Source organism: Microplitis mediator, chromosome 2 (assembly GCF_029852145.1).
Source record: "Microplitis mediator isolate UGA2020A chromosome 2, iyMicMedi2.1, whole genome shotgun sequence".
NCBI classification, from domain to species: Eukaryota; Metazoa; Arthropoda; class Insecta; order Hymenoptera; family Braconidae; genus Microplitis; species Microplitis mediator.
Window position 1 is genome coordinate 4,042,994 of NC_079970.1, and position 20,896 is coordinate 4,063,889.

Here is a 20,896-nt window from a genome sequence, read left to right on the forward strand (position 1 = left end):
GTGTGTCTTCCCTCCGGGTGCGACATGAACATCAACAAATGATTGAGCATCGCTATTGTCTAAATATAAACCAGCTTGTTCATGAGAACTACTATCGTGCATGTTTTCTAATTTTAAAAATTCTAAATGTAAGTGTCGATGGTGAACACACGCAAAATTATATCAGTTTAATTTATTTGGTGTATTTGACTGGGGCTGTGACTGCGATTGAGACTGACGTGATTTTAGTTTATTTATTTCATCTAAAACTTCGATAATCGCAGACGCGCTCCAAGCTTGAGTGCGACAGCTATCGCGGCAGTAGGCTCCGTCTTTGTTTGTCAACTCCGGTAGGCCTCTCCAGTGATTAGAGGAAGCTTCGATCAAATGTTTCGAGATGATGGCTTCAGTCGACTGGATAGTACGTGTCAGTTCCTCGTCGCCACCGACGAGAGGGGCGAAGTGCAAACGTGCGCGCAAAAAGAAACCAATGGGCCAGAGCCACTCGGGACCCTGGTGATAATTCCATCCGTGGGCCAGTTTAGTGTCTGTCGAATCGTTCGAATTGTCGTAGTTGCCGTCGTAAGCCCAGTCAGCGGGGTCAAGAGTTTTCATCCCCAATGGGCCCAGAAGAATTTTTTCCGCTGACTGCAACGCGGTCCACGCGTGCTGCGGATTAAACATCTCGGGTGCGGCGACCATCGCGACTGGGAAATTGGGCCTCAGTTGGTAGTTAGCCCAGGGCTGAGTCGCTCCATGGCTGTCTTTGTAAATTCCTCTTCGGTGAATCAACTCAGGGTTCATTTCACCTTCAGTTGGTACTTCGTTTACGTAAAAATACTTTTCAAAGTTATCGGTAATACGATCAGCCCACTGCTTGTAGCTCCAAGTAGTACTCGTACCATCGCGATTCCGTCTTTGAACGCTGCCATAAGGAAACAAATTTTGTTTATACAGCTCCGCGAAAAATGACAGCGCGGCTTTACTCAGTCCAACTATTTCGACAGCTGAACCATCTCGCGGTGTCGCGGGTTTTCCTTTGTTACCAGCTTTCTCAGACGAGCCCATTTTGTCCATCCACGTGCCGCAGTTTGCGTCATTGCCTCCAAAAATAAATCCCGTATCTGGGTGCACGCCGATTTGGTTATTGAAACCCCTGTCTGTCATATGTTCGTCAATTTGTTTACCGGCATTCCTTTCGCGGAAACACAGTCCCTGGAAGTGAACAGTCAAGGCTTCTTGGATGACATCGTGCAGTGGCTGGTCAACTTTACCAGCAGGTAATGCCGGCGAATCGTCAGTAGGAAACAGTCTTGAAACTTTGTCCGACAAAATTTTTACACCATCTGGTACTTGTTCTACGTAACACTTGATAGTGTACAGCCACCACCATACAGCGTCGCGGCAATTGAATCTTGGATTGACACCAGAGTCTAATAGATTGGGAATCAAACCATGTCTCAGAGTACCGGCAAACCCTAAAATAATGAATCTAGCTTCTTCATGCCGACCGGTCAGCAATAAAATACCCCGTAGTGCGATAAAAGTATCGCGACCCCAGTTTCTCATGTAACCAACCGCAAAATGAGGTAATCCTGCGGATATTGTAGTACACATTTGCTCTTTATTGCCTTCTTTGTCAATTACTTTTGGCCGCGGTGGTGATAAGTTCGGTGAGAGCTCAGGTAATTGAGCCGATTTTACAATACCGCTGACTTGTATGGAACTTAGAGACATTAATCTAACAAAAGTGCTGCCGTCTTGTACAAATGGTGGCATTAATGAGTAACAGCGATCTAGCAGCATCACATAAACATTAACGACAAGTACATCAAAGTAACTGGGGACTAGATAACGAGGGATTAATTTGAATGGTTCAGCTGCTTGTTCAAACCACTTGCTCAGCTCCAGTGTTCCTTCATAATTTTTCAAACGCTGCCATATGTAATCAATCAGCCAGTTGCCTTCACGCAAATTTACGCACAAAGGATGACCTAGATCATTGTGAGGGCGTATTTCTGCGAGAAGCGAAATGACACCCTGGAGTCCTGCGTAAACTAGCGGACCGTATGCAGGAATATTGTAGACTCCAAAGTGGTCAGCGGTTTCTTCGCGTTCTTCTTGGTCGCAGCAGAACAGCGCTTTGTTCATGTCCGGTAGACTCATGCGAGCAATAATCGCCTGGAGTTCTGATTCCGGAAATTTAGCATCCATAGTAACTGAATAAATTACTTGGTTTAATTTAGCTAACGCTGGTTTTATGTTAGAGTGCAGCAACACGCGAATAGCGATGACGGAACCCGGCTGGAAGTTAACGAAATTCAACTGCGTTATTTTTAAATCTCCCGATTCTCCTTTTTCGACTATTTTAGAGTCGGGAATCTGTATATGCTCGCGAATATCAACAGCGTAATTCTTTAGACCGTTGATGTAATCATCATCTTTGATATGTTTATCAGGAAATTTAAATGGCGACTCATTTTTATCACTTTTGTAGGTTAATCGTGCTTCGAAAATAATTTCTTCAACGACTCCTTCAACTCTCAACGGCCTAACGTGTCTTCGTAAATCAGTAGCATTTGAGTCCGGATGATGGAAAGCCGTGAACGCAACCAATACAACAGTCTCGTGTGTCTTTGGCGAATGCCGCGTAACTGCGACAATGTCGGGGTCCATTTGGTCAACAAATACTTGAGAAAATCCTTCATTACCCAGAACGTAATGTAAATTATTGAAAGCTCTTTTAGCCGCAATTATACCCGTCATACTTGAAACATATTTAGCGTTACTATCAGTTGCTTCTTTTTCATTCCATGCTGTATACTCTCTGTTTTCATCAACAACATGAATGTGATGGGGCACCAACTCATCGTACCCGCGGTTGCTGCCGCTAGCACAACAAGCCATGCTAACTAAAGCTGCCGAGGGCAATAGATCAAAAACACTTCGCTTTTCAACGGGACTCGGATTGTCATGGGTTTGATCCATAAAAAGTGCATGCGCGATACCGGGTGCCAGTGGACGCTGCTTTGATTGAAAGAAAGCTCCCACGGGTTCGCCGCCGTACCGATAAATCAAACGTCCCTCTTCATGGCTGTCCCACGCGGACATCGCCTCACGAATTAACGAAGTGATACCCAATCTATTGACAAATATGTTGTCCTTCTGATCAGAGTTAGTAAAGAGCTCCGCGACAACGTACAAGTCTGGTCGAACGCGTCGCGCTGCATCCAAGAGATACTCAGCAACTGGAATAGGAGTAGAGTGACAATTATCCAGTCTTACTCCGTCAAAAATCCTGGCTGTTTGCTCAACGTACTCTGTCATATGCTTCCAAAGGAATGGACTGTCTTCAGGCTTATCGCCGTAACGTAATTTAACGCTGTCTCCCCAAGCGATTAATTCCCTACGCAAGTAAACGTTTGAATCGCGGTCGGCAAAATTTTTCAACGGGTCGCTGTTCATTACCCAGCCGTTGTGTGCCATCAAGTAGCAGCCATTGTCTGAGTACATTATCGTTTCACGTTCTATTAATGACTGAGGTGATCCGTAGTCCGTAAAGTACCGAGCAGTCAGTGGATTTCTTGCGCTGACTTCTTTTAGTCTGGGCCCATCGTCTTGCACGCGGAAGTAACGTATCGAGGCGACGGTATTCTCTACAGCAGCATTCAAATGATTTTGTACTTCAGTGACTATCGCTTCATTTAGCCCTTGGATTGTTTTACGAAACTCTTCAGCGCAGCGTTTCAAACGCGTCTCTTCGTCAAAACAATCTTGTCTGTAAATATTGTAAATACGTAACGCCAATTTCATATCAACTGAAGCTTTCAATCGACGGAACTGAGGATCTTGAATTATTTTAATCGTATTTTCTTTATCCGAAGACTGCTGATCAGGTTCCTGAGGTATTTGAGAACGTGCTAAGTTTAAAAACTCGCCAACGATTTGATCAATATCCAACGTGAAAAGTTCGTGAATTTTAACTAACGGTAGAAAATATGTATGCAGCGCATGACGGATCGAATTTAAATGATCCTCAGTCTCGACAACACTAGGTATTCCTTTAAACTCCCATTCTTCAGCTGCGACCTGCACCGTCAATTCAAACAGCGCGGCGTCGAGAAGATATGCGGGACGTAAGTGCGGGCAATTTAAACAATTGTACGAACACTCCGGATGACCAACCAAAAAGGAACTCTCATTAGCCGTATGGTTGAGTACAATATCGCAAATCGACAAAACATTCATCTCATTCCTCAATTCGTTCGTCAATTTTTCTATATCATAAAACGTCACTGGTTTATCTTTGCTGTCATTGAACCCAGGATTGAGTTTCAACTGATCACTCAAACTGTACGCCGACTTAGAACCTCCCAGCTCTTGTATTGGGGTAAAATGTATCATATTATAGCCCGAATTTTTCGATACCAATAATTTTTCGCGCCAGCTCGAAAACACGCCCAGACATTTTGACAAAACTGTCTGACATTGTACACAATCTAACGGCAATTTTTTATTTTCACCAATTCGTAGTTCTGGTTCTACTAAAACGTACCCTGAAGCCAATGGTTTTATTTCATTCTTCTCTCTGAAAATAAAAGATAAATAAACAATGAAATAATTAGTGATAAATAAAAAATATATATAATCTTACTTTGCATCAGTTATATAATAATGAAATGATCCAGCGAAAGAAACCCTCACAACAGCAGCATCATTTACCCATCTCAGTTGATAGTAAGTATGTCTATCAAATTTTTTATCATCCGTTAAAGGATGATTGGTGAATATATCAACAGATTTACCAAATAGTGATGGTCCAAGACGAAATTCTACTTGCCATCCTATAAATAAATAATAATCATTATTAATTGTTAATTGAATATATAAACCTTCTCACTAGCAAACTTCCTGATTCAATTTTAAAAATTTTACAGAAGATAAAAACCAATAATATTTAAAAATAGTAAATCTTATAAATAAATTTAGATAATGAAAATAATTAATTTACTTTAAAAATTTTAAATAAAAACCTACTAAGCTCAGACTATAAAGGGTAGAGGTACGACTTTTGAGCCAGTTTTAGACTCTTAAAAAATTAAAAATTACATAATTTGTAGAAGACGCAATAAAATAATTAATTTTTTAAAATCTGTACAGAGATATTTTTATGACTCTGTCGCAATGGAAATTTTATTTTATACTTTTCATTAATTAAAATAAAATTTTAAATGTCCAAAAATGGAGCACTGGCCACAAATGCTACTTCTACCTTTGACAATTAGTAGCAGGAAATGATGAAAAATTATTTGTAAAATTTGTGGAAAATGTTCGCTGACGAGCATGTCGATATTTATTTATATTTTACCTTTTTTAACTCTAAATAAAATTCCATCCTGATGCTCTCCTTTATTCAACGTCAAAATTCTCACATCATCTTCACATGTGTCATCAATATTATTCTCAGTGTTAGCCATCGTATCAGCCGGTGCCTGTAAAAATGAATAAATAAATAAGTGATTGGTTATTTATAATTATAAATTTTAAACGAGCACTAAAATAAAAAGAAGAAGAAGGAGAAGAAGAAGCTTAAAAAGAAGGTGCTTACGTGAAGAAGATATAAAATAAACTAGTTTAAATAAAGAGTAGAGAGTTAATATAAGTTAGTACAACAAAAGGATTAAAATGTATCATGCATAATATATGTAATAAGATATATAAATACATAGATGTGTATATATATTTAGTATCTCTTTTTGTTCCAGCTCGAGAGTTTTCATAAAAACGACTAGATTTACTGGATTAAATAAAACGTAATAAAAAAAATATTATACTTTGCTACTGCCTTCATCTCTGTCTTACTTGTATTTCTGTATGATATATTTTTTTATGTATCACGTTAAATTGTACAGACAATGAGTATAAAGTTAACTTGTCATAATAAATATCATAATTACAGGGCAGTGTAGACTTACATGGGACCAGATAAATTTCAGGTAATTCCATTGACATATTTTCCGAAATAAATAAACAATCTTGTCCACAAACATCTCAAGAGGTTTCCAAATAAAGCCAAAGCCAATCACTTCGCCCATTGAACTTTAAAAGCTGGTACAAGTTATTTATTAATTATCAAGCTAATGAGTATCTGCTACACTCGGTTCTTATCTTATTTTTTTAGTATAAATAATATTTGTTGTCGTTATTTTTAATTACCATATCAATACTTTTATTAAAAGTTACTGTTAGTGTTATTAATTATGATCATGGAATAATAATAATAAGAAGTGATTAGAGTCTTGCTATCTTACATCGACAAACAATTAAGGGGTTATTGTTGAGATTAACTTGCAAAAATATTATTTGTCATCGATATTTTTTCATGGAATTTTTAATTTAATTAGCGGGAATTTGAAAAAAAAATTTGAAAAGACTGGGAAATAGACTTGACCATGGAATTAGAAAGTTTAAAAGTGAATTAAATTCAAATATATTTCGTAATAATTTTTGGAGTATTAAATAAATTTAAATGGAGTAAAAGTTATTTTTATTTTATTTTAAATTTCTGAATGATCTGAAGCAAAATCAAAAAAATTATATATTTTTTTGAATCGTTTGATAAATGAAAATTTAATGGAATTTTAAAATATAATTATGAATTTTTCTATGATCTAAAATGTAACAAAGTAGAATTTTTTAAAATAATATTCAAATACTCAGAATAAAAAAAATATTTAATTGCTTTTTTAATGATTGTAAATACAAAATTTTTATGTACGTAAATTTATACCAAATTAATCATTAATTGTTTTTAAATTAAAAACAAAAAAAAAGAGATATCAATTTATTTTAAATATTTAAATTTTAAAAATACGATAATTTCTGTATGATCTTGACTAATACACAGAAAAAAAGGATTTCTTGACTCAAGAAAATTTTTCCTCTCTTTAAGAAAATTTTTCTTTTTAATTCTTAATGCAAAAAATTTCTCAGGGCAGGTAAAAATTTTTCGCTCCAAGAAATCCTTTTTTTCTGCGTTGAAAAAAAAATTTCAAACGATACTTTATAACTTTTTATGACTAAAAGTAAAAATAAAACAACAAATAAAAATTTTGTATTCCAGTAAATATATAAGCAGCAAATCACCAGTCACTAAAAAAAAATTTTAATTTTAAATGACAGTAAAGTTAGCGGATATCTGACAATTTTTTAAACTTTCAAATAATAAATTAAAATGTTCATAAAATAAAAATAAAAAAATGCATGTTTAGAAAATTCAAAATTCAGTACATGAATTTTTAAAAATTTAATTTTATTAATTTATAATTTTAAATTTGTTTCATGTCTGCTACATTTGCACTCATTAATTTAAACCAAAATTATTATTAAATATTCCAATAGTAAAAAATAAAAAAAACAGTTTTTGTAAACAAAAATATGTTAAATAATAATTAAATATAAATAAATATTAATAGAGTTAGTTTTGAGTATAAAAATAAGTAAATACAGAGCATATGTTTTTGATACTAAGCCAAACGAAAATGAAAAATAATTATTCAAACTGAATACATACAATAAAAGTGCATAAATAACGTGCAGACTAGACTACTGTCTGTACCCAACTGTATGGAATAACTAACGATAAATAAATACAATAAAATAATTATCAGTAATCACCTCAATCACAATATGTTCACATGCGTCTTAAGTGGACACTCGCTGACTGATACTCAGTTTTTTTTCTTCTCAGCTCGCTATTGTAAATTAAAATTAAACATTTCTATCTCTAATGACCTCTAAATTTTTTGGGAATCATTACAAAGGTCATACAAATAAGTAACACCTACACATATATATATAATATATGATAACATCGATCTAGTGGGGATTCAAAATAAAAATTCCCACCAGACAATTGGCCGAATTATTTACGCGCGAAATCATCTGTGTTTTTAAAATTGGCCAATCATCACTTATTTATTTATATATTTGCTTGTACATATATATATCACATATCACATATATTTTTCAAACATAACCTCATCACTAAATTTTACCCAGGAATTTTTATTTTTCAATGATAATCATAAGAATAATTAATTCAAATATTTAAAGTTTTGAATTGAGAGACAGTAAATTTGTCTGCGAGTAATTTAAAAAAAATTCAAATTCAAATAAAAAGTTTATGGTAAAAATAAATAAAAATTGTTTTAATTATTATAAGTTACATATTTATTAATAATTGTATATTTAAATATATGTAGGTACTTATTTATTTGTTTAGATATTTTTTAAAGATAATAATTAAATAGAAGACATGAAATAAAATAGTTACTAGTCATTCAGAGTGTCTTTGTCGTGCACAGTGAACAGGATTCGACATACTCGCTTACGTAGTTTCAAAATGGCAGCAGCAACTGACGAATTAAGTAAGAAATTTTATTAAAATAATTTCATTATTACCCCAATTATTATTCAATTACTTCTAAATATAAATATATACCAAACACTCCAGTTTCATTAATCGACACTGATAAATAAATACATTTTTAATAAATAAATACATGAAATTATTACCATTAATTGGAGCGATGATAATCATAATTAATATGAATAATAATTAGAAGTAGACAAAAATAAAAATAAATATTGAATTTGTTGCAGTGCTCTTGGAGCGAGTTTTTCTGTGCTTAGGAAATGCTGATACTGATGAGCAGCTCCAGGCGTCGGTGTGCAAATTTTTGCCACCGGTTTTGCTTAAATTGTCAAGCCCGCAAGAAGGTGTCAGGAAAAAAGTAATGGGTCTTTTGATACATATCAATAGACGTGTTAAAAGTCGTCCGAAAGTTCAGCTTCCAGTAGAAGCTCTGCTGCTTCAATATCAAGATCCAGCTGCTAGTTCTTTTGTCATCGTAAGATTACTCATTTATTTATTTATTTGAATATCTGTTGAGTGAAAGACTTAATATTTTTATTATTTTTCTTTTTTACTAGAACTTTACAATAATTTATATCAAACTTGGTTACCCAAGGATGGAAATGAAAAAACAGTCAGAATTAATACCTAGTGTTTTAAATGCTATCGAAGGAAAGCCATTATCACATCAAGACAGGTATCATTATTATCATTTATTTATTTATTTATATTAGGCCTAATTATACTTACGAAAGCATTAAATAATTATAAATTATAATTTTTAGTTTATTACTGATGATAATGCCAGCATTGGGTAATCTTGAGATACCACTGAGTGCCGAGAAACGAGCAGCACTTCTGGGTCTGCAAGACAAACCATACGTAGCAAAACAACTGATCAATTTTATGCTGGACATGTTACTTCTGCCGTACGGATCTGTGGGTCAAGCTGAGAGCCGGGATCCTGGGCAGCCGATAGACTGGTCGCAGTACCCAGTGCCCCCGGGTCTGAGCGAGTACGCATTCAAGCGCGTAATTGGAGAAAATCCGCCAGTTGCCGAAAAGCTGGAACAAGTAAAACTGGGAATCGTTAAATTTCTCGCAGGCGGTTTCTTTCCCGAGTCGGATATTTTGATCCACTTGATTGTCGCCGCAGCAGACACGCGATTCAGCGTAGCTAATTTAGCGGACGTCGAGTTGAAAAAAATAGTTAGCACTCTAGATTGGTCATCGATGCAATTGGCGCTGCCGCTGTATACTTTATTTTTGGGCACGAGCGCATTAGGAACCCAGAAGGACGTTAAGCCAGAAATGAAACGTCATGCGGCGAACACGAGGATACGTTTAAAGCTGCTGCAGTATCTGTGTCGTGTTACCAAGGCCGGGTTCATAATACCACCGAGTATACAAGTGGTGTTTGATTCCTTGTACGGTAACAATACAAACAAGAAACTCAAGACATTGGCTCTAGACTTTACGCTCAATATGGTCCAGCAGTGTAGCTTCGGGTCTCTGTCCCGCGTCGCTGGAGTTATCCTCAACGGGATGGTAAAATTGATATCCGAGGGTGAGCCAGAGCACATCGCGATAGCTTACACAATAATCGGACAACTCGGGCAGCGAATTCCGTCACTGGTCAACAAAGATTCGAGTCTAGTGCAGCAATTTTTCAAAGCCCTCACGTCAACAGACGCCGATATGAGACGCACAGTCCGCGACGCCTTGATAGCCATGTCCTCGGCATTTGTTTTGAACCGTACCGACGAGTGCGGTATTTCTACAATGACCGCATTACTCTCGACGTACATCGAATCCGAAGAGCCTAGTGTCAGATCAGTTGCCGTTCACTACGTGGCGACTATTTTTCCAGCAGATCATGCGCCCTCGCGCTACCTGCTGCTTATAGCCTGCGGTGATGACAAGAACGAGGTATCAGCAGATGCCACCAAAGCGCTTTACGGTACAGCCCATCGCAATGAACGGTACAAAGCCGACGCTAAGGAATACCAGCTCCCTAATTTCCCAGAGATGATTGTCTACGTTAATCAGAACACACAGACACGCATCAATTCTAACACTAAATTTTCAATTGGAAGTCATGTGCTACCTTACAATGTCACGACCTTCAATGAAATCATAAACTATTTGCGACTATGCTTGGCTAGGAGTGCGCGTATTCCATTTCGCGAGGGACCGATTGATAACCATCCGTGTCAACACACTCCTACAATTGCTAAATATCTAAAGGAACTTGTTGCCGAAGATAAAAAGTATCTTGACAATTACATCGAACTCATAACGACTCTGTGCCACGCCACTGCTGATAAAATTCCTCTTGTCGCGCTGCTGGAAATTGTCGGTACTGTTCCCCAGTCAATGACTAGTTGCTTTGTCAAAGAGTTGCCTTGGATTCGTACATTACTGACGTCAACCAAAGCCGAAGTACGTGAATTAGCAGCTAAAATAAATGCTATTGTAATGGAATTCAATAGTAGTAATGATGAATTTGAATTACAAGCGACTGAATTTATTAATTCAACTAAAAATAAAACTCTGGAAACGCAACACGGCTCATTGCTGGCATTGTCGCATATGATAGAGCGTAAGTTGACGGTACGGAAACCCAGTGAGCCGGTTGAAAATTTATTGAAGTGGAAAATTTACAACGATATTGTACAGACAATATGTTCTTTTTTAACTAGTACTACTGTTTTACTTGCGGATGCGGCTACTCAAGGAATCGGTATAATTGGAAAAGTATTTCCGTTACCGCTGATATCTGCCAGAGATGACGATAATGTTTTGAGTAAAAAGAAGATTGTTGATAATTTGTTTGCGATACTACTTAACGCAAAGATGAATAGTAAAATAAAAGAGAATGCAATCCAGTCACTGGGACAACTTTGCATTGGAGAAATTTTTCCTCATACTAAATTAATTATTGAAAAATTCATTGGCTACGCAAAGGAAACTAAAGACGTAGGAATCCATTTCTCAATAGCCGAGGCTCTGGTGCTCTGTGTTCAGGGACCGGCCTCCAAAGAAGCCCGGGATATTTGGACAACGCCCGCTGATGAGCATAATCAAAACTTCTCGCAAGAGAGCGATAATTTCTTGGTATTTTTACTGGACCAATTGTTAAAATTAGCCAGCGAGCCGCATCCTAACTCACGTCAAGCGATCTGCATATGGCTGCTGTCAATTTTACGTCACAATGACAAGCGGCAGCATGTGATCGAGCGGCTTCCTAGTATACAGAACGCATTTTCCGATTTTCTGTCTGAAAATAATGATATCGTGCAGGATGTTGCGTCCAAGGGGATTTGTCTAGTCTACAATACGAGTGAGAAGACTGGTCGCGATGACCTGGTGTCTAATTTGATGAACCAGTTGACTGAGGGCCGTCGCGCAGTCCAGCAAGTTACGCCTGACACTAAATTATTTGAGGAAGGCCAGCTGGGGAAAGCACCAACCGGTGGAACGATAACAACTTACAAAGAAATATGTTCGTTGGCATCAGATTTAAACAAACCGGATCTCATTTACAATTTCTTGCAGTTGGCTAATCATAATGCCGTGTGGACCTCCAAGAAAGGCGCCGCCTTTGGATTCTCCGCTATCGCATCAGTCGCTAAAGACGAACTGAATAAATATTTGCCCAGCATTATCCCTAAATTGTACCGCTATCAGTTCGACCCGACTCCTAAGATCCAGCAGAGCATGTCCAACATTTGGCATGACATCGTGCCCTCGACATCAAAAGCTCTTGAGCAGTATCACGATGAAATAATAAATGATTTGAAGTCCAACTTGACTCACAATCACTGGCGAGTAAGAATGAGCTGCTGTCTTGCACTCTCGGATCTGTTTAAATCAAACGCCCCAATAGATTACGCCAAGCATGCTCCTGAATTGTGGAAACAATTGTTCCGCGTGATGGATGACATTCACGAGGACACGCGTAACAGTGCGACCAACACGGCCCGACTGCTGAGCAAAGTCTGCATACGTGAATGCGATCCAAATCACGGAAAGTCTGGCGAGCGAGTTCTGCAGTCAGTGCTGCCAATTTTCTTGGAGACTGGAATTTTACATAACGTAAAACCAATCCGCGCGCTATCACTGCAAACAGTTTCGCAATTAGTATCAACAGCTGGTGTTTTATTGAAGCCTTCATTGGTCAATCTGATCCCCGCGCTATTGACAGCCACGGACATGGAACATGAAGGTCTTGTGTACATGAGTACCAAATACAGCGCACAGGCTGAAATCCAAGAGGCTCTAGATCGTGTGAGATCCAACGAAGCAAAGACCCATCATGCTACTGAGACTGTACGCAAGTGCACCCAGTATATCGATGCGGCTATTCTGCAAGAACTGATGCCAAAAGTTATTGAATTAATTAAATCGAGCATTGGTCTGGGCTCAAAGGTATCAATAAGTCACTTTCTGATATTACTGAGCCTGCAAATGAAACAAGAATTGCAGCCGTACGCTGGAAAACTCTGCAGCGCTTTGATGAACGGATTAACTGATCGTAACGCAACTGTGCGCAAAACAAACGCCGTTACTATCGGGCATATTATTGGCTCCGCTAAAGATTCCAGCGTTGAAAAAATATTCAATACTCTGAACACGTGGTACAACGAACGCGAAGACGATGCAATACGTCTAGCTATTGGACAGACACTACAGTCTATAAATAATCACAACCATGAAGTGCTGAAGAAGTTTTCTGACATCGTGATACCGCTGACTTTCTTTGCGATGCACGCGATAAAAGTACCCGCTAACAACGAAACCGTGGAGTTGTGGACTGATTTGTGGGGTGAGATCGCACATGGAACTGAGACGACAGTAAAACAGAATTTGAATTTAATTATCAGTACTCTAAATCGCGCACTGGAGTCAGCATCCTGGACCACCAAAGCTCAGGCAGCAAATGCCGTGTCAACAGTCGCTGTAAAAGTCGGGTCATCGATGGACGACGAAGCGAGAAATGGGCTACTGAAAATTTTAATCACCGGATTGCAAGGACGCACGTGGAATGGAAAGGAGAGACTAGTTCTTGCTCTAGCAACTCTTGCCTGCCATAGCAAAGAAGCTCTGAGCAAAGACGCTGCTCTTACAACTTCAGTGATTGATGCTCTGTACAAAGAAAGCAAGAAAGACAATATCGAGTATCGTAGACATGCGTTGAAGGCGTTCGCGGACGTCCTCCATGAACTAGAAATAGACAGATTTACTCAGCTGTACGACATCGCCCAGGAAATATTGATAAAGATGTCAAAGAAAAATACAGACGACGATGACGACGACGACAAAATTGAAAAAACCAGCGAAGAGATGACCAAGAAGCGAGAAGACCAGATGAAATTACAAGAAACTGTTTATGAAGCACTCGGCAAAGCTTGGCCTTCATCTCGCTCCAGTAAAGATACTCAAGATAAATATTGTTTGCAAATAATAGCTCACTGTCATGACACTCTTTCCAGCAGCACTAGAGCCATTCAAGTCGCTATCATGACAACGCTCACTCACTTTGTCGAGAAACTTATATTTTTACAACTTAATTACAGCGAACTGTCAAAGGATGATGCTGCTAAACTAAATACCATCTGCGAAACCTTGTACCAGATATTAAAAATATCTATTGGGATATCAAAGTACACAAGAATAAGAAAAGAAGCGCTCAATATTATCCTGGTGCTGTCAAAAAAATTAATTGATAGCGGCAATGATCAACAACTAGAGTCGCTAAAAAAATTATTCTGTCAGTTGCTAAGCAACGAATTGGCTTCAGACAATCAGCCGGAAATACGGACACGTGTTGTTGACATAAAAGCTATTTTTAAATTATAAATTATATTGATTGCATTTATTGGCATAAAGTCATTAAGTTTTTTATTTTTAAGAAATTAATTTTCTATTTGACTTTATGTCAATAATTATTATTGTACTTTGTTTACAACGATTTAAATGAATTTTATAATACCTACTTTACACTATTAATTATTTTGTTTGGATAATTATATTTATTTACAACAAACATGTACAGTTAATTATTAATTAATTAGTTAGTTTATTAATTAATTAATTAATTAATTGAGTTCACATACCGCCATAATTGTTAATTAATAATTAATTGATAATTAAGACACTTATAATTTACAATAAAAAAAATGTAAACAAAATAATGTTTATTTATATTTTTAAAATTATTTATTTTTCATTTTTTTAAGCAAAACATCAGCGCCTTGGTGGTTTTTATTTTTTAATGAAGGCACAAGAGATTTTAATTTTATCTTGAGCTCATTGACAACTGACTCACGCTCATTTTCCAGGAGAAAAACAATCAGGAAACAGGCGCGATTTAAATCGATCCACTGCTTTATTATTTTTTCATCAAGTTTCTGTATCAGTAAATCACCAAAAGTTGTTTCGGACTTTTCAATCAGCAGTTTGTCGGCCACAATGAGTTTCTTTAGCACCTGGTGCAAGCCCGGGTGCTCAATAGCTTTGATATCAGTGCCCTCGTGCTGAAGAACCGATTCCTCGTTTATTAAGAACGCGGCGATTGCATTGAAAGCGTCGATTAATTTTTCTCCGCGTCCAGCTTTCAAGACAGCCTGAGTTACCAACATGGCTGGACCATCAGCCAACCAGCTGGTAACATTACCAGCAATTGACTCCAACATAGGATCAATTACAGCTTCAAGTAATTCTTTAGCTCTTATGTCAGCTGGTTTTTTACTTGTCAAATTATTATCGCCCTCGCTCAGCAGATTTACCAAATTCGGGTGGAAGTGATGGGTGTCTCTACGTGCTACCAAGTACAGCACGACCTTCTTTCCATGTTCACTTGCTACTATTTCCTGCAAGTTGGTCAAAAATTCAGGAATAAATATTTTCTTGACTAAAACTGTGTCGTCAACAGAGTCTAGCATTGAAAGTATGAACAAGTAACCGTACTCGGAGGTAGCGATGTCTTTTACATGATCTTTAATTGCCTTCATCATTGACTTACGTTCCTTAGCAGTTCCGTGCCACATGCAGACCATAGCGACTTTAGTTCCGTCCTTAGTTGCCGTCAACCCGACAATTGAATTTTTGAGCATCGCTATGAACTCGCCGCGATCTTCTGGCTCACATAGTGACAGATACTCAGCGAGTATTGATTGTATCAGCAATGAGTTCGGATTCTTGTTCAATACTTTAGTGAGATTTATTTTAACAGCTGACAGTGTCGCTGATTTCATATCTGTCGCCTTGGCGAAGACGTCCGCTAAAGATTTAATATTTGCGTCCTTTGAATCTTTGTACATGTTGCCGTAAAATTCTTGTCTGAATGTGTTCCTGATTTGCTCAGTGGCCCAACACCTCATGTGCTTGTCTTGTTTATTTTTTTTATACAAAATGTAGTCCATGATTGGTGATGCCACGGAGTGACTCAGCAGCTGGACAACGTGGCCCTGACAGGCAGCGAATATTTCGCTGCGTATTTTATCAGTTCCATATTTGAAAAATTTCTTTATGCAATTACGCGCGTACTTTGACTGCAGCATGTTGAGGAACGAGGGTTTCAATTCGACGGCAATGGAGTCCAGCATCTGGGGGTCGCTGAATCTGATCAGCATTTGAATCACGCGAGAAATATCGTGAGAGAAGACCAACTTGTTGAAGTTGCCTTCAAATAATTTGAAGAGTTTCTGACACAACTGAGCGCGCTCTTCTTTAGGACAATTTTTGCGACGCATTGTCTCGCTTATTATTTTTCCCTGCACTGACACTTCATAAATGTTACTTAATTTTCTGCACTTACGTTTTGCGCGCAATTCTTTGCGTTCTTTTTTAATTACTTTCCAGTCGGGTTTCTCAGTAGACTCTTCAGGAACGTTCTTTTCATATTTTGATGAAGATTTTGATGGTTTGCTGAATTTCGATGACTTGTTAACTTCTGTTTTTGGTTTAGGTTTGGATGCATTTTTCCCAGAGTCGTCAGCTCCAGCTGATTTTAGTTTTTTTACTTTTTCTTTAGGTACAAATGACGAGGCGTCAAATACTTCTTTGCGTTTCATTTTTCTAAAAAAATTATTTATACTTTAATTTAATTGTTTAAATTTATAATTAATGTAATCCTCAATGAAATTTATGTTTAAATTAACCTGTACTTACCAATTTAATTTAAAAATTGAATCAAGTTTTTAAAAATGTTAAATATTTTAATAGATAAATATAAATATATTATTTATTTATCGATTCAAACTAATTTCTTTATTGAGTATAAAATAATTATATATATTTTAAATAACCTTTAGTTACTGATTATCAAATGAATTAAATCAAAACACGTGGGACCCATGTCTATATGAGTGGTTATAAAATCAGTGCTGCCACTGATTGTTGCATAAAAAAAAATAAATTAAATATTTCATTGCAATTAAAAGTTAATTAAAATAAACATTAATTTTATTTATGTCAGTAATCGATTTTCATAAAAATTTTATCTAGTTAATTAATAATTAATAAGTAATAAATAAAAGTTATTTTTTATGAATAGGGAATTTTTTTTTTAATTCAAATATTTAAATTCCCTAGAAGAGGCGGGAAGATAAATTATCGACAGGAAATGATTTTACTTATTGTTGGTACGATGAAAATGAATTTATATGTATATATATGATACATAGCATATATGTTATTGATTTTTGTATTAATTGTTATAAATTAAGACAACTATTGGCAAAGGTACCAATTATTGGCCATTTCTTTGGTTAATTATTAATTAACTTTAATTTCCATATTTAAAAAGTAAAAAAATAATAATAGAATCTTAAAAATGTATAAAAATATGAATGCAATTTTCTATTTTATGAATACAAAAGATTTGACAAAAAAAATTAACTTTCGTGGTGAGGGTGGATGTAGCAAATATAAGACAACTTATAAATTTTTAAGAATTAAGTAAATAAATTAAAATAATGAAATTTAAAAAAAAGTGCGTGCTGATTTTTCGTTGGTCTGAATACGCATTTTTTAATTTGTATTTTGTTTACATTTTATTTATTCATTCGAAAATTTTAAAAATTGCTGATTGTTAGCTGTATTTACACTCGTACTTTTGTGATGATCCTGAAGTTGGCAAACAATTAACAATTTTTGAATTTTTTTTTCTACTAATTAATTACAAAAAAAAAAATCTAAAAATATGCACACGTAGAAAATTAGAACATCTACAAGTGCAATTATTTGGAATATTTTTTTTTAATAATTTATCGTTTTTTAAGAATTTAAAAATTAGTAGACTCGGCAAAATTCAGTATCTTCTTTTGTGACGTCTAAAAGCGACACAAAATTGGGAATTTCGATAGAAATAATATCGCATGTCATTAATCGGTTACATTTAAATGATTAAATAAAATCCTTTATATTTTTATTAAACTGAAAGTAACAGATATCTAGCAAACTAATTTTTTTTACCGACAAATTAAAGTCGAATGTCAAATTAAGACTGACTAATTTTTTAAAAATTGAATTCTGTGATTATAAAATAAAATGAGGGCATTTGTTTTCTCATACTTTATATTTCAAATAAATATTCAAAGATAAATTTATCATCTATTGTCGCTACGGTATCAAAAACAACAAATTATAATTTTTTGTGTTAAAAGTAACATCTATTTTAAAACATGATTGCAACATGTGTGAAAATAGTGAAAGGAAAAGAAATTTTTTTTATTTTTCAGGTCAAGTTTCACAGTAAAATATAAAACCAAAGAACTATTGTCATAAAAATATATAAAAAAATTAACAGAAACTCAACTCTCGAGTTTGGGAGTTTAAATTTTTCAAAGAAAGAAATACTTGACACTAGTTACAATTTATATAATTTATGACTCCTTCAAAAATTAAAACTGCCATATATAGACGTCTGGTTACACTGTAGCCGTTACGGAAATTTACTCGAACTACATATTTCAGACTGATGGCACTTGAAAAAAATAATAATAATGTATGTTGTGATACAACAGAAACCAGAGAATACTTTCTTTCATTTACCAAAAGCATAAAAATTTTTAATAGCTCACTTTAAACAATTCAAGAATTATTGGTTGAGTGAATTTACTGTTGGTTATTTGAAAATACGTAATAAAAAATGATAAAGTGAGGAAAGTTGATTGAAGGATAAATGATTAATGAATTAGTCGGTAGTAATAGTAGATATCACATCAATAATAATGGGTTTAAATGATTGTAGAAACAATTGAACAATCGAACCATCGTTTTATAAAACAGTATTATAGTATTGTACAGAAGTAACAATAGATCGTTATGTTTTTACCAACATTGCGATATTTGTTGTTAATAAAACCAACAACGTACGATCAACAATTATTAAATAGCTCTCGCTACTTATTCTTATATTGTTTTTAAATATATACACCTATACATATACATACTTTTACTGTCATTTATTTGTTTTGAGTTTAAATTGTAAACTTTCCGGTTCGTATTTTTAAAACTTCCGGATTTAAGTTTAATTCTTAAATGTCTGGATATTTGATTTTTAAGGTAAAAGTCCTAATTATTAAAGCTGCTAATAATATGACAGATATTTTAATTCATTTATTAAATTTAAATCTCTAATAGATACACAGAAAAAAAAAGAATTTTTGGCGCAAGAAATTTTTCGCATGAATCAAAAATAAAAAGTATTTGAAGCGAGAAAAAATTTATCGCGCGGATTTCTGTTAAATGCTTCTACTAATTAAATCAATTCCCATACGAAAAAAATATATATCCGGGCCAATCTGCATATATGAGACATACATTTTTATATATGTCGTTTATATGTAGATTGGCCAGGATATATCCGGGATTTATCCGGATATATATTTTTTTCGTATGGGTTGTTTTTTTTCATTCAAGTTCTGATTATAAAAATAATAATTAAATTATTTATTCTTTTAAATTAAACATTGGACTATTTCGTATAATTTATTTTTTAATTTCTGTGATTGTGTACATGAGTGATTGTCTCTTTGAATTTATAGTTTAACAAAATTAATTAATTGAATATTGAGAAATATTTTTTATTAGAAAAATTATAAGAATAAAGTTTGTTTTTTGTTTTTCATGACAATTAAAACAAAATTAATTATTAATCAAAAGATTATTTATTTTTGAACGCCAAAAATATATTTCGGAACTTTTGATGTTACGGTTCTGTATACATAATTAAATTTGCATAGGATATACATGATCAAGTTTTATAACTTGTAATTATATTATTTTTTTGTTATTAACAATATATATATGTATATATACGTAGTATGTGTATATGTATAGAGAATATAAAGAATAAAGAGTGTCGCTTAGCTTGATGACCAAGTAGATATGCTGATCGCTTGAAATACGAAACCAATCGTCATGTAAAAAAAAAATATCATCTCGTTCCGTTCTGAGTCATTTAGTATAAGTCATAAACCGTATCAATGACTTTTTTTGTTTCAAAGGATAAAACAAAAGAAAAAAAAAATTGTTCAAAGTTTTGTAATTAATTATTGAAATTATTGCAATTTTTGGTATTTTATTTAATTGCCAACTAGTTAATTAGTGATGACAATAAAAATCTGACGTTTAATTTCGTAGATTTAGAGCTTGTGTATTTAGATATTTGATTTTTGTTTAACTAAATGTTGTAAAGTTGGATGGTTTATTTATTTTTTTTTGTAGAATAGTTATAGATAAATAATAGTAAAATAATAATTTATGTAAACGTGAGTAAAGTTGGTTGAGAAACCTTTATGAGGCTGGTATAAACATTGACGTAGCAGAACTCGGCACTCGGTATTAACCAATCAAATAACGCGCAATACAGCCCGACAACGCCCAATCATGGCGACCGCAATCAATTATTATTATTGTTATTATTATTATTATTATTTTAACTATTTATGTATATCATGTACTTGCTAATAAACTAATTCATAATTACTCATTAATAAAAATTGTTATTGTATTTAATCAACTTTTTTATCGCTTTTTAATTATGTAATTATTTGGAAATTTACGTAATGATTTTAAAAAATAACAAACAGTTTTTTGGAGATTAAATAATCTTTAAAAAATTACAACTAATAAACAAAAATTAATAAGAAATTCTGTAACGAAATTACGTAAGTTGCTAATTCAGCACCATACAAAATGTCACCTTACCATGACCTCAATTTTAAATGGATTAATACAATGTTTATTATCGAATACTCATATTTACAATTGCACAACTACTTTATATATCTATACTATGTATATATTTATATACATATATTCTATATAGTTTTTTTTTAATGCAGTATAAGCAGTCTTTTAATTACGTAATTATATCATTTGTATTTTTTAATTGACCTCATTGTTTCATTACCTACATATATAAATATTACATTTTCATATTAAATATATGTATATATTTTTCTTGAGCTTTTGTAACAAAAAAATTAT

General features: G+C 34.5%; 3 protein-coding genes across 8 annotated transcripts; 1 reads left to right on the forward strand and 2 right to left on the reverse strand.

Annotated features, from left to right (window-relative positions):
- Positions 1 to 162: 162 nt before the first annotated feature.
- Positions 163 to 7,864, reverse strand: LOC130662982 (glycogen debranching enzyme-like). 4 transcript variants are annotated; one of them, XM_057461987.1, is made up of 5 exons: positions 7,657 to 7,864; positions 5,955 to 6,087; positions 5,348 to 5,471; positions 4,634 to 4,823; positions 163 to 4,567 (listed from the first exon to the last, which is right to left on the reverse strand). In XM_057461987.1, exons 2-5 carry the CDS (start codon positions 6,072 to 6,074, stop codon positions 163 to 165), a joined length of 4,839 nt encoding a protein of 1,612 aa, XP_057317970.1. In that variant the 5' UTR covers positions 6,075 to 6,087; positions 7,657 to 7,864. The 4 variants fall into 4 exon arrangements, with proteins under 4 accessions (XP_057317970.1, XP_057317971.1, XP_057317972.1 ...); XM_057461988.1 differs by lacking the exon at positions 7,657 to 7,864 and adding an exon at positions 7,553 to 7,575; XM_057461989.1 differs by lacking the exon at positions 5,955 to 6,087.
- Positions 7,865 to 8,005: 141 nt separating this feature from the next.
- LOC130662980 (proteasome adapter and scaffold protein ECM29) lies at positions 8,006 to 14,396 on the forward strand. 3 transcript variants are annotated; one of them, XM_057461984.1, is made up of 5 exons: positions 8,006 to 8,167; positions 8,244 to 8,408; positions 8,644 to 8,891; positions 8,974 to 9,092; positions 9,181 to 14,396. In XM_057461984.1, the coding sequence occupies exons 2-5, from the start codon at positions 8,384 to 8,386 to the stop codon at positions 14,255 to 14,257; spliced, it is 5,469 nt and encodes a 1,822-aa protein (XP_057317967.1). In that variant the 5' UTR covers positions 8,006 to 8,167; positions 8,244 to 8,383; the 3' UTR covers positions 14,258 to 14,396. The 3 variants fall into 3 exon arrangements, with proteins under 3 accessions (XP_057317967.1, XP_057317969.1, XP_057317968.1); XM_057461986.1 differs by having other exon boundaries at positions 8,264 to 8,408; XM_057461985.1 differs by having other exon boundaries at positions 8,277 to 8,408.
- A 204-nt stretch (positions 14,397 to 14,600) lies between these two features.
- LOC130662986 (protein penguin) lies at positions 14,601 to 16,765 on the reverse strand. The gene is made up of 2 exons (XM_057461996.1): positions 16,571 to 16,765; positions 14,601 to 16,477 (listed from the first exon to the last, which is right to left on the reverse strand). Exon 2 carries the CDS (start codon positions 16,471 to 16,473, stop codon positions 14,614 to 14,616), a length of 1,860 nt encoding a protein of 619 aa, XP_057317979.1. The 5' UTR covers positions 16,474 to 16,477; positions 16,571 to 16,765; the 3' UTR covers positions 14,601 to 14,613.
- Positions 16,766 to 20,896: the final 4,131 nt, after the last annotated feature.

What these genes read in the sequence shown, in the direction of transcription:
- LOC130662982 (XM_057461987.1), bottom strand. Translation starts at nt 6,074, where the DNA reads ATGGGCGAAGTGATTGGCTTTGGCTTTATTTGGAAACCTCTTGAGATG. An exon ending in TGAAATTTATCTGGTCCCAT is followed by an intron (nt 5,472 to 5,954) that starts GTAAGTCTACAC and finishes TCATTTTTACAG; the next exon opens with GCACCGGCTGATACGATGGC. An exon ending in TATTATATAACTGATGCAAA is followed by an intron (nt 4,568 to 4,633) that starts GTAAGATTATAT and finishes TTTTATTTTCAG; the next exon opens with AGAGAAGAATGAAATAAAAC.
- LOC130662980 (XM_057461984.1), top strand. Translation starts at nt 8,384, where the DNA reads ATGGCAGCAGCAACTGACGAATTAA. An exon ending in AGCAGCAACTGACGAATTAA is followed by an intron (nt 8,409 to 8,643) that starts GTAAGAAATTTT and finishes AATTTGTTGCAG; the next exon opens with TGCTCTTGGAGCGAGTTTTT. An exon ending in CCATTATCACATCAAGACAG is followed by an intron (nt 9,093 to 9,180) that starts GTATCATTATTA and finishes TATAATTTTTAG; the next exon opens with TTTATTACTGATGATAATGC.
- LOC130662986 (XM_057461996.1), bottom strand. Translation starts at nt 16,473, where the DNA reads ATGAAACGCAAAGAAGTATTTGACGCCTCGTCATTTGTACCTAAAGAA.